Source organism: Paramormyrops kingsleyae, chromosome 11, assembly GCF_048594095.1.
Source record: "Paramormyrops kingsleyae isolate MSU_618 chromosome 11, PKINGS_0.4, whole genome shotgun sequence".
NCBI lineage: Eukaryota > Metazoa > Chordata > Actinopteri > Osteoglossiformes > Mormyridae > Paramormyrops > Paramormyrops kingsleyae.
The window spans coordinates 7,015,961-7,027,647 of NC_132807.1; the positions used below are offsets into that span (position 1 = coordinate 7,015,961).

At 42.5% G+C, this 11,687-nt stretch overlaps 1 protein-coding gene across 1 annotated transcript; it reads right to left on the reverse strand.

Moving 5' to 3' along the window:
• Positions 1-292: 292 nt before the first annotated feature.
• dtwd1 (DTW domain containing 1) lies at positions 293-2,678 on the reverse strand. The gene is made up of 4 exons (XM_023814041.2): positions 2,004-2,678; positions 1,489-1,632; positions 975-1,233; positions 293-814 (listed from the first exon to the last, which is right to left on the reverse strand). Exons 1-4 carry the CDS (start codon positions 2,229-2,231, stop codon positions 585-587), a joined length of 861 nt encoding a protein of 286 aa, XP_023669809.2. The 5' UTR covers positions 2,232-2,678; the 3' UTR covers positions 293-584.
• Positions 2,679-11,687: the final 9,009 nt, after the last annotated feature.

Sequence of the window (11,687 nt, forward strand, 5' to 3'; positions counted from 1 at the left end):
ACGAGGACATAGCAGGTAGCATTGCTGATGACCTACTTCACTATTTTATCATCCATCCTCTGTAACCATCCATCCATTTTCCACCTATTCAGGGTTGGGGAGGGTCCGGAGCCTATCCCGGAGGCTACAGGGGCAAGGCGGCGAACAACCCAGGATGGGGCGCCAACCCATGGCAGGGCACACACACTATTATTTATCATACATTTCACTAATTTATTCTCTGCACTGACGGGCAACTTTGTGGATTAATAAGAGGCATTTACTTTATACAGAAAGATTCATAAATGAATGGTTGTTTTTTTTTTACTTTTTATTTCCAGATTTGCATTCCCTAGAGCGATGGAAAGCATGTTCTGTGCAGTGCTTATCGCACGCCCTTTCTCAGCTCCAAAACAAAACCAGACATTGTTGAATTACAATCTAATAGTGTCATTTGTAAAAACTCAATGTAAAAAAAAAAAAATTAAATATAACAACCAGGACAGTATATACAGTCATATCTACAACAGGACAAGTATTCTGTAGATCTTACAGCCAATGTCTGCCTGCCAAATAAGAAAAACATTGGGACACGAAGGCTATGTTTACAGCTTCCCCGCAGCGTGCTTAGCACTGTTAATCAGCTTGTGCAGATATACAAAGAAGTACAGGAGGTTGTCGTAGTCTCCTTGATAGTCCTGTGACAGGCAGAGCACATGGTAATCCTTCAGGAAGTAATAGATGGCCTCAATTGTTGCCAGGTATGTGTCTGGGGACCCCTTCTGGTGACGCCAAAAATGGGTTTTCCTTGTCTTCAGTTCAACTCGCAGCAAGGCTGAGGAATATGAGCAAATACTTTAGTTTCCCAGGAGTCTGGACAAACACACTCCAGTATTTTGTTGTGCATTTGCCCTCACAACTCAAACTTGGTAAGACTGAAATATAACACTGTAGCCAGGAATATCTGAAATTCTGCCGCAGTTACATGTCATTACCTTGGAGCCGCTCATCTGAGATTATTTTATTTGTTTGATTCCATGTGCTATCAATGAAGACGACCTTTTGGAGCACAAAGGCTCGCTGTTGCACTTTTGTGCCGTCTCTCTCTTCAGACTCATCATCTCTCTTCGCCCTCTTCGGGGAGGGCTCCCCAGCAGAAGCGGCCCCACCTTTATCAGGGACCCTAAGTACCTGTAGCTCCTCCATCATTTCCTCTATGGTCACTGAACCCGGACCAGGGAAGACCAAGACAACCTGGGGACACACCAAGAATGAGTGCCGCACAAAGATTGCCCGTCTGAGTCCCAGGACCGGACCATCATGCAGTGCCTCTCAGCAAAATTTATTTTAAATTGCTTCACTAAAATAAGAGGCACTTAAAGCACAAGACTAGATTCAATGAATAAAAGTATTTGAGATACTAATGCAACGTTTCAGTTTCTTAACTATTACAATGAATGTATATATCCATTATTTTACTGCGTAAGTAGTGGGAAGGAAAAAACGTACATTATATCTCTCATTCTCATACTCCGGGATGCAGGGGTAGGTGTAAACGGTGACGTCATCAGGCGCAATAAGTTTGGCGTGTGCCGCAGTGCTCTTTCCGTCAGTTTCATGAGGATGCTTAATGATGTCTATTTTAACTGGAAGCTGAAAGGGGTTAACAAATGCTCCTTTTAACTCATAATACTGATGATTAAATCAGACATTTAAAATATTTGAAATAGTTCGTACATCGCAGGCACCTGAGACTTCATTCATTTTGGGTGCGATTTATGTTTTACAATTTAACTAAGCGCCATTTCTTTTACAGTTCAGTACGTTATTGCCACAGATAATTAAACGGATAGATACACGAATATCTGAAAACATGCCAGGGTACAATATAAATGATAAATATTAAAGATATTTCACTTAAAATAATCCAGTACACGGCAAGCTTCAAAGTAGACCGCAGACGATTCTGCCTAAATCTACGCTGCTCTTCCTCTTTCATTGGTAAGGCACATCATCATACTGACCTTGATTTTGGGTACTTCATCTTGGTTCACGCCTACTAATGAGAAACACGTGTAACAATAAAACATCCTTGAACCGTTACACTTGGGGCACTTCGACCTGCCCGTCATCTGGGCTCTTTCCAAAACTTCATGAGATGCGAGTTTCAAGCCATCGAAGGGCTTTCCCTTCATTTCAGGTGCATCACCTAAGTGACTACACTCATTTTTCTCCTTCTGCTTCGTGGACATCCCAATCTTTCCTTGATGTCCAGCTTCAGTTTTATGGCTAATAGCAGGCGTGCCCAAATGTGTGAGAGGATAAATGAGCTGTGATATTGTAGGAAGGATGTAGAAAATATCTGTCTTCTTATTGCTGGCGAAAAATAAAGCGGCATATGCAGCCCCCTTCACTCTTAGGAGTTCGAATGCGACATTTATGCGTAACCTGATTTTAAATACAGTTACATATTTACAGTACTACTCTGTCCTTGCGGGTAGCCACACAGTCATCACGTACACCAGCTAAGCCAGCTCGGTCACAACTTGTCTTACGTTCAGTAAGACGATGCCAATGGTTAACACAGCTAAATAAAACAAGCCAAACTTAGATTATTTCAGTCACAGAAAATCAACGGCTATACAGATCAAACGCTAATTCCACGCGCGCTATCGGAAGTGCTTCCTCTCGTTAAACGGAAGTACAAGGTGGTTGGCTGTTGCCTAGCAACGTACCAACGCTGGCGCTAATCATGTGTCCTACGTTACAGTTTTCGACATCCGATGTTCTTTTACTGGAGTCAAGCTAATTAATAACAGAACACGCTAAATGGGTAAAAGTCTGAGATACACGTTGCGTAACAACGTTGATCTGTATTTTAGTATCTCACATAAATAGCGATGATGCACTTCTGTTCAAAGATTGTTTGGTTACTGTCTCTTGCGTTTATTGTATGCGCTCGCTAGTGGGGTGGCTGTAAATGTCTTTCCGACAGCTGTATTAAATAAAGCCATAAACCACAGACATTGTGTACGCCGTAAATGAAAAAGTCATGGTTAGATTACAGCTTAGTTGTAATGTGCCCGAAGAGTTTTACAATACAAACATGTTCATAGTGAACTATTGTGATAGTATTGCAAAATAAGTTGAGGTGAGACACTGGAGTTTATAGAAACAATTCATACTGACAGGACAAATATGTGGCGTAATATGTTTCTTTATAAAAGCAAGCCGTGGGTCCTACCTCTCATAACTGACTGGTTCCTGTACTTGTTAAACTAAACACAAGAAAATCCACTGTGAAATGTCCCATACTGTGTGAAAGATATAAAGTTTCAATATTTCATACTCCGAGCCGTGTATCTCCAGTAGTGATGGGATTTATGGCTCTTTGAGGGGATCCGGATCTTGGCGATCCGTTCCTTTCAAAGAGCCGTTCAAAAGAACGGCTCTTTTGGCTCTTTTTAAATATTTAGTCAGTTTTAAGAAGCCAGCTTGGGGGCATCTCAGTTTATCCTGGAAATAATCACTGGGAGGAATGATGAGGTGAGATTTGTCGTCAAATAATTAAAACTCAGATATCACACACCAATATCTGAGTTTGAATTATTCTGAAATATTGATTATTACCTCATTTGTCATGTGTGGACTATATTCCATATGGTTGCACAACATCCCTCTGCTTAGACAGTGACATCACTATTTTGGATTTACCTTTAGTACAAAGTGTGTGTATGTGTAAAGCTACGTTGACTTATGTTATTCATACAATACCTACTCACAAATAAACATCAAAAACAAAGCCGGCTGCAATGAATTTCTGTGCAAAACAACTTTTACTACAAACACTTCCACACAATGTGGAAGTGAAGGATGCGTGCACAACTATCATCATGCTGTTAGGCAGTAGCACCCCTGCGCTGGGTGCGCCCCTCCCCCTATAACTGTTCTGTCTCGCGGAGGAGCTAATTTGTGTGCATCTGTGTGAAACACGCATAGGAAAAAAAGAACGACAGAAAGAACGGCTCCCCTCCAGCCGCGACTCGGCTCCCATCGTTCATGTTTATGAGCCGTTCAAAAGAATCGGTTCGTTCGCGAACGTCACAACTCTAATCTCCAGGTGCGATTGCAAATCTGAAAAAATCAACGGTGTTCAGGCGTTTGACCATGGTTCGAATTCCGGGGGGTACTGTACTCCCCGATCAAAGAGACAAAAATAGCAGTTTGGGGGGGGGTCTTAACATTTTTCTTTTGTTAAAAAAAATTAAAAAAAACATAGCCTCACCTTGTAGGAAAAGTTTATGTAATACGATTTCAGACACCGCTAATGTGGACCGTACCATTTTAACCACCTCGGTGCTAGAAGCAGCTAGCCAGTCGGTTGCGTCATTCATTCTCATTGAGTGACCTGTTCATTGTGTTTGTCTGTCATGGTACTGTTTGTCGTGCGTTGGTAGATGTAAGTAGCCAGCAGAAGTCTAGCCTGTTGAAAATGTGTTATTTTACAACCTTTATTTATTCGTTTAAGTGTTTCATCTACCAATGCAAGCTGACGTCTTTATAAATTGAATTACTTACCATTGTCCTTCTGAGGCCGGTGTTTTGTCGAGTTGACCTACTTTGTCGAGGTACAGTCAATTTTAGTTACGTTAACTAGCAAGATAAGCTAAGTTCTCTATTTAAACCAGGCTTATCTGGTGAAGTAAAATCGATCATGGTCATTTTCCAAGGAAATTAACTCCCTATGTTTTCATTCTCATTTTATCATGAATAAATTGTGCCATTCTGAAATTAATTCGCCACTTAGCCTGTGTGGTTTGTTATTAGGCAAATGTTAATGCATAAGAAGGTCTAACGTTATGCTCTGAAAAAACATTACTATAAGTGAAACCTATAGGGGCAACGTAAAAAAACTAGCTAGCAAATAATAAGCCCTATTCGAATTTTAGTGGTATTGATTCTGCATTCCACAATTTCATATTTATAGACATTTTTAGTAGCTTCTTCTGATAGCCCAGATACTGTTTTGTTAAATATAGATTCAATTTTATTCACAGACACACTATGAGGAAAAGGAAAGATGGAGACATCAGACACTTTTTTGGTGGTAAAAGAAGAGTAAGTAGGAAATATTAGTGTTAAGAGCTACAGAACATTATACTAAAAGTATAGACACAGTTTTGGAAACAATGTGTATGAAGGAAAGTGGTGGTCAGCAGGAGAGGCACAGGAGCAGGCAGCAGGATGATGGCAGGATGAGGACAGTGTGCAGGCAGCAGGAAGATGGCAGGATGGGGACAGTGTGCAGGCAGCAGGGCGATGGCAGGATGAGGACAGTGTGCAGGCAGCAGGAAGATGGCAGGATGAGGACAGTGAGCAGGGAGCAGGAAGATGGCAGGATGAGGACAGTGTGCAGGCAGCAGGAAGATGGCAGGATGAGGACAGTGTGCAGGACAGTGAGCAGGCAGCAGGAAGATGGCAGGATGAGGACAGTGTGCAGGACAGTGAGCAGGCAGCAGGAAGATGGCAGGATGAGGACAGTGTGCAGGACAGTGAGCAGGCAGCAGGAAGATGGCAGGATGAGGACAGTGTGCAGGCAGCAGGAAGATGGCAGGATGAGGACAGTGAGCAGGCAGCAGGAAGATGGCAGGATGAGGACAGTGTGCAGGCAGCAGGGAGATGGAAGGATGAGGACAGTGTGCAGGCAGCAGGAAGATGGCAGGATGAGGACAGTGTGCAGGCAGCAGGGAGATGGCAGGATGAGGACAGTGTGCAGGCAGCAGGAAGATGGCAGGATGAGGACAGTGTGCAGGCAGCAGGGAGATGGCAGGATGAGGACAGTGTGCAGGCAGCAGGAAGATGGCAGGATGAGGACAGTGTGCAGGCAGCAGGGAGATGGCAGGATGAGGACAGTGAGCAGACAGCAGGGAGATGGCAGGATGAGGACAGTGTGCAGGCAGCAGGGAGATGGCAGGATGAGGACAGTGTGCAGGACAGTGAGCAGGCAGCAGGGAGATGGCAGGATGAGGACAGTGTGCAGGCAGCGGGGAGATGGCAGGATGAGGACAGTGTGCAGGCAGCAGGAAGATGGCAGGATGAGGACAGTGTGCAGGACAGTGAGCAGGCAGCAGGGAGATGGCAGGATGAGGACAGTGTGCAGGCAGCGGGGAGATGGCAGGATGAGGACAGTGTGCAGGCAGCAGGGAGATGGCAGGATGAGGACAGTGAGCAGGCAGCAGGAAGATGGCAGGATGAGGACAGTGAGCAGGACAGTGAGCAGGCAGCAGGAAGATGGCAGGATGAGGACAGTGTGCAGGACAGTGAGCAGGCAGCAGGGAGATGGCAGGATGAGGACAGTGTGCAGGCAGCGGGGAGATGGCAGGATGAGGACAGTGTGCAGGCAGCAGGGAGATGGCAGGATGAGGACAGTGAGCAGGCAGCAGGAAGATGGCAGGATGAGGACAGTGTGCAGGACAGTGAGCAGGCAGCAGGGAGATGGCAGGATGAGGACAGTGTGCAGGCAGCAGGGAGATGGCAGGATGAGGACAGTGTGCAGGCAGCAGGGAGATGGCAGGATGAGGACAGTGTGCAGGACAGTGAGCAGGCAGCAGGGAGATGGCAGGATGAGGACAGTGTGCAGACAACGGGGAGATGGCAGGATGAGGACAGTGTGCAGACAGCGGGGAGATGGCAGGATGAGGACAGTGTGCAGGCAGCAGGGAGATGGCAGGATGAGGACAGTGAGCAGGCAGCAGGGAGATGGCAGGATGAGGACAGTGAGCAGGCAGCAGGAAGATGGCAGGATGAGGACAGTGAGCAGGACAGTGTGCAGGCAGCAGGGAGATGGCAGGATGAGGACAGTGAGCAGGCAGCAGGAAGATGGCAGGATGGGGACAGTGTGCAGACAGCAGGGAGATGGCAGGATGAGGACAGTGTGCAGGCAGCGGGGAGATGGCAGGATGAGGACAGTGAGCAGGCAGCAGGGAGATGGCAGGATCAGGACAGTGTGCAGACAGCGGGGAGATGGCAGGATCAGGACAGTGTGCAGGACCAAAAGTTGAGTTATAAATTAGGCTGTACTTTAAGATCTACTGTATCATCAAGACAGATATTAGCCTAATAGGCAAATATTTATTTCTGAAGGCTGTTGGAGCTGGGGGGACTGAGAGGGCAGGAATAACACCAGACTGCTGGACCAGACCAGGCTGTTTGTAACTGTATAGGCTTTTTACTTTTACTAATATACTTCTTCTAGGATAATTCCTGGCAGTTATCAAATCCAAATTCTTTTGTATAGGGATAAGGATAATGAGATCTTCTGTATTGATTCTCATTGTGTCGCATGTCCAGACCATGACCGTGTGTTGCATACATGTTAGTAAACACCCCTGTCGCATCTTGCACTCTTAACATTGATCCTGGTGGCTATTCGTATTGACGCGGTAGCGGACCGTAATGGTCATAGAAGTGTTATGAAGGCAGTACCCCCCAATTATGGAGGGGTAATTTGCACTCTGCGTTTGACCCATATGTTTCTGTAAAACTGTGCTTAGGCGTTTCCTTTCAGTTTTGTAGAAATAAAAATGGTATGCCGCTTTTCTGTTGTGTCCAGTTGATTGCTCAAGATCTCTGTAAACCTAATTATATGACTTTAATCTGAAAACGTGTCTGGTTGAAATAAGTATTAGAGTCTTGTCCCTTGTAAAGTGTAACCATTCCATATTTTTGTCTGGGGTGCTTTATGCAGCGGTGCCTCCAAGGCAGATAAAGTTATTGACTGAATACAAACACATGATTTTGCTTCCCTTATTCCTTCCATTTTCATACTCTGGGGGAAATAAATGTAATTAACTCCTAAGCCATCGGAGAAAAAAGGTGGATAATTACAGTTTGGTATGTGATAATTTCCCTCCAGTGTAATCAGTATAATTTAGAAAGTAAATATTGTGTTATATATATTGGTCTACTGAAATATTAATATCCAGTTTTCTTTTAATGTTAGCTGTTGTTAGCTTGATGTTAAGCAGATTTCCCTGTTGAAATGTTATATTGAATGAATGTGGGCTTTGTGCCAGCTCTCCACTGCCTTCTCCAGGTAGCGGGGTTTAATTTGTACAGCGTACAATGTTAGAACTTGTTTAAACACATACACACACACACACACACACACAGATGTAGGGTAAACATATCCTTATGGGGACCGCTCATTCATTTCAATGGGAAAAATGCTAACGCTAACTATGACAACCTTAACCCCTACCCTGCCCTAACCATAACCATAAGTAACCTAACAAAATACAAGAGTTTTTGCATTTTTATTTTTTTCATAGCAGTCACCAATTTTTATAAAATAGAGTTTTCCCTTATGGGGACCAGGAAACCGGTCCCCATAAGGGAAAAAAAAACAGATATTTATCACGTTATGGGGACATTATGTCCCCATAAGGATAGGTAAACCCGCTCACACACACACACACACACACACACACAGTGGGGTGCAAAGCTTGAGTCACCTGATCGTCTCCAGTGATGACACTATGGAAGACCAGTTTTGTTATTTTCACACATTGAGCACATTTAATGATTCCTACATGGCCTAGATTCTTTCGTCATACCTAACAATAGTATGAATTTGTAAGATACATTATTAAGCTTAAACTTGCTTGTTGTTCAATAATTTTGACTTTACATTTTGAAACAGATACAATATATCCTTGGTATGTGATACATATAGAAATACAGCAAAATGCCAATCTGCTGAATAATCTTGAGAATATTTAATGCATTATTGTCCACACTGATGGATTTGCACAATTCACAACACATTTGTAATGAGTCCTGATGTCTAAAATTAACTTCTGTGGTCCTGGAAGCCAAAATACACACTGATGTTACAACATATTATGAAAATTTAACTGACGCAAATACAAATATTATCTTCACTTCAATTAGAGGACTCTATCAGTCAAGATAATTAAACATCTGGTTTAATTTCCATGTTATCATTTGCAGCAAAACATGGAGCTGCCTGTGTAGGGAGAGTAACTGAAAAAAAACACCCTAAAAAGAAAGATTTGGGGGTTATTATGGGCTGTCTCTGGATGTGCTGCTCCCGTGTGTGGTCAATAACATGCAGTCTTTTCAGAATGATGTGATCCATTAGGACACAATCCAAATGTGGTGCTTGGGTAATGAGACTTACGTGTGGTATTGGGAAATTGTACCCAAGTGACCTTTCTAATTCATCTTTAAGGCAGTTGCATTTTTGTTTTTAACAAAAATTGTTTATGCTTAAAAGGCAAAACAAATCATCAGTGCACAGTTTGTGTCTGGGCTGGGGTGAATAAGATTAAAGAGGCCTTTTACTTTCAATACATAATGATGATTTATTCTTGAAGGGAAATGAATTCAACATCTTTCGAGCATCAGAGAACAGCTGACTACAAAAGCCATCTTAAGAAAGTGACAGAAAGGGTTGTCAGTGTGTTGTGATTGATCAGTTGTTGACTGAAATGCTATGTGTAGATTCTGCAACATTTGTCAAAGCCTGTATAAGATAAATTTTCCCATCTGAAACGAATGATAGTAATTATATCCAGAGAGCCATTCCAGCACACTATATAGGTATAAGATGCGATCCTAACTCTCCGTACTGCTCCTTGGTCTGATTTATGATTATACAGCAAATGTGCTTTTTATCTGAAGTTTTTCTAAAGGTAAAAGAAAAAAGATATGCACAAAGATGATCTCTGAAATTTCAGTTTCCCAATCCAGTCCTCTGGGTCTCACAGAGGGTCCATGTTTTTGCCCCCACCCAGCTCCCTGCCAGACAGCCTATATTTTTGCTCCCTACCAGGAGCTGGGAGGAAGCAAAAACGTGGACTGTCTGTGGGTCCCTGAGGACCAGATTTGGGAACACTGGTGTAAATGATGACCAACCCCTCAGCATACAAATACTGACAAAAACAACTTCTCTATCTGTCAGATGGGAATTTGTGGCAAGAACCATACTCATAGGATTACTGACACTTCACATGTATTTAACCATTAAGCTGCAGATTCTATATCATCTACCATATCATGCCCTTATAGATCAAAGGAACAGCTCCTATTAGATTGAAAATAATCCTGATATCCTGTCTGAACCATGTTGTGCACATGGGTGACTTAAGACAGGGGCAGCCTGGAATGTAAACCTGATATTTGGCATGAATCATAATGTCTAAATATCAGGCTTTTTAACTGAAAGTGGCCTAAAAATGACCTAGCATATATCAACCTTAATCCAAGGTATACAGTATATGTTATTCACTGATTACACACCAGTCTTGTCTGTTTTAACATATTAGGTAAAATATATGCTGTATTTTACTGAATGATATGTGGGATATCTTTTCATCCTTGTAATCCGATAGAGAATGCTGTTATATCCATGGAAACATAACACCAGACAAATGCGGAGTTGCAGCTGGAAAATTGCCAATATCTATTGAAAAGGGGATGGGGTTGATATACGGCCAAGGAAGTGTTTGGTTGTATAAGTGAAACACATTGCATTAAGATGTTGCATAACATTAACATGCTAATAATAGATGCAGTACTCGAGTTGAGGGGGGATGAGGAGGCATGTCATCCCCCCTGAAATAAAAACAGTCAAAATCACCCCCCTTCTAAAACGAACATCCCCCCTTTCCATTCCTCGTGCTATTTTGTCAATGAATGCATTAGTTATGGTCGATTCGCGAACGAATCGTTCTTTTTAACTTGTTTTTTTTAGTTAACGGGTTGAACCGTCTGAACGAATCGATTTTTACAATTATTTTAAAACGTTTTTAAAACTGATCTTTGGCTATTCAACCTCCAAAAGCATACCCCACGATTTCGGAAATATAAAAAGGGTACACAGTTGGTCTCCCACCATGTGCACTGTCATCAGCACAAAATATGTCTGATAAAATTCACCATCCCCCCTGATTTGTTTTTACAACTCGACTACTGAATAGATGGATATGTCAATTGCCTTGTTACATTTGACTATACTATGTTACACCTGCGTCACCTTGCTTTGGAGTGGAAGTAGAACTTTGCACATCTATTTGTGATTCTAGGTTTAAATTAGGACTGCTGAACTAACTTTGGTAGTATTTGTGTATTGGCCTACAACCTAAATATCTTTTCCATGGTTTGTCTATTATGTTTTGTAGACAGGAACAAAGAAGTACTACAAATGAACAACAAAACCATTAAGCTTTACATGCAAATCCAATTTTTATCTTTGGGTTTCAAAAATATTATCTAGGCAAGTTTGCACCAGTCCAAGGCACGTTTAGCTTCACATTTTCTCCATGGAAGACTGTTCATTCCTGACAAGCCATTCAGGATGTAAGGCTGATACATTGCCAGAGTGAGACATGCTCCTTGTTGGATTACCAGCATCAGTTTCAACAACAAGCTGATGTGACTGGAAGGTTGCCATTGCAAATATACCTTGGCCCAGACCTGCCTTAGCTTCTGCGCTTTTGGGCATTGCGTTACTGATTTGTAGCTTACGTATTCCTGACATTCACACATGGCCTCTGGTTACTCATAGTTACAATGCATCACTCTGTTGATTAAAATTCTATTAAAAAAGATAATGTATAGATTTTAAGACAGTGCTTTTGTTTTATGTCTAATAAATGGCTAACAGATCATTTTTGAATATAGTG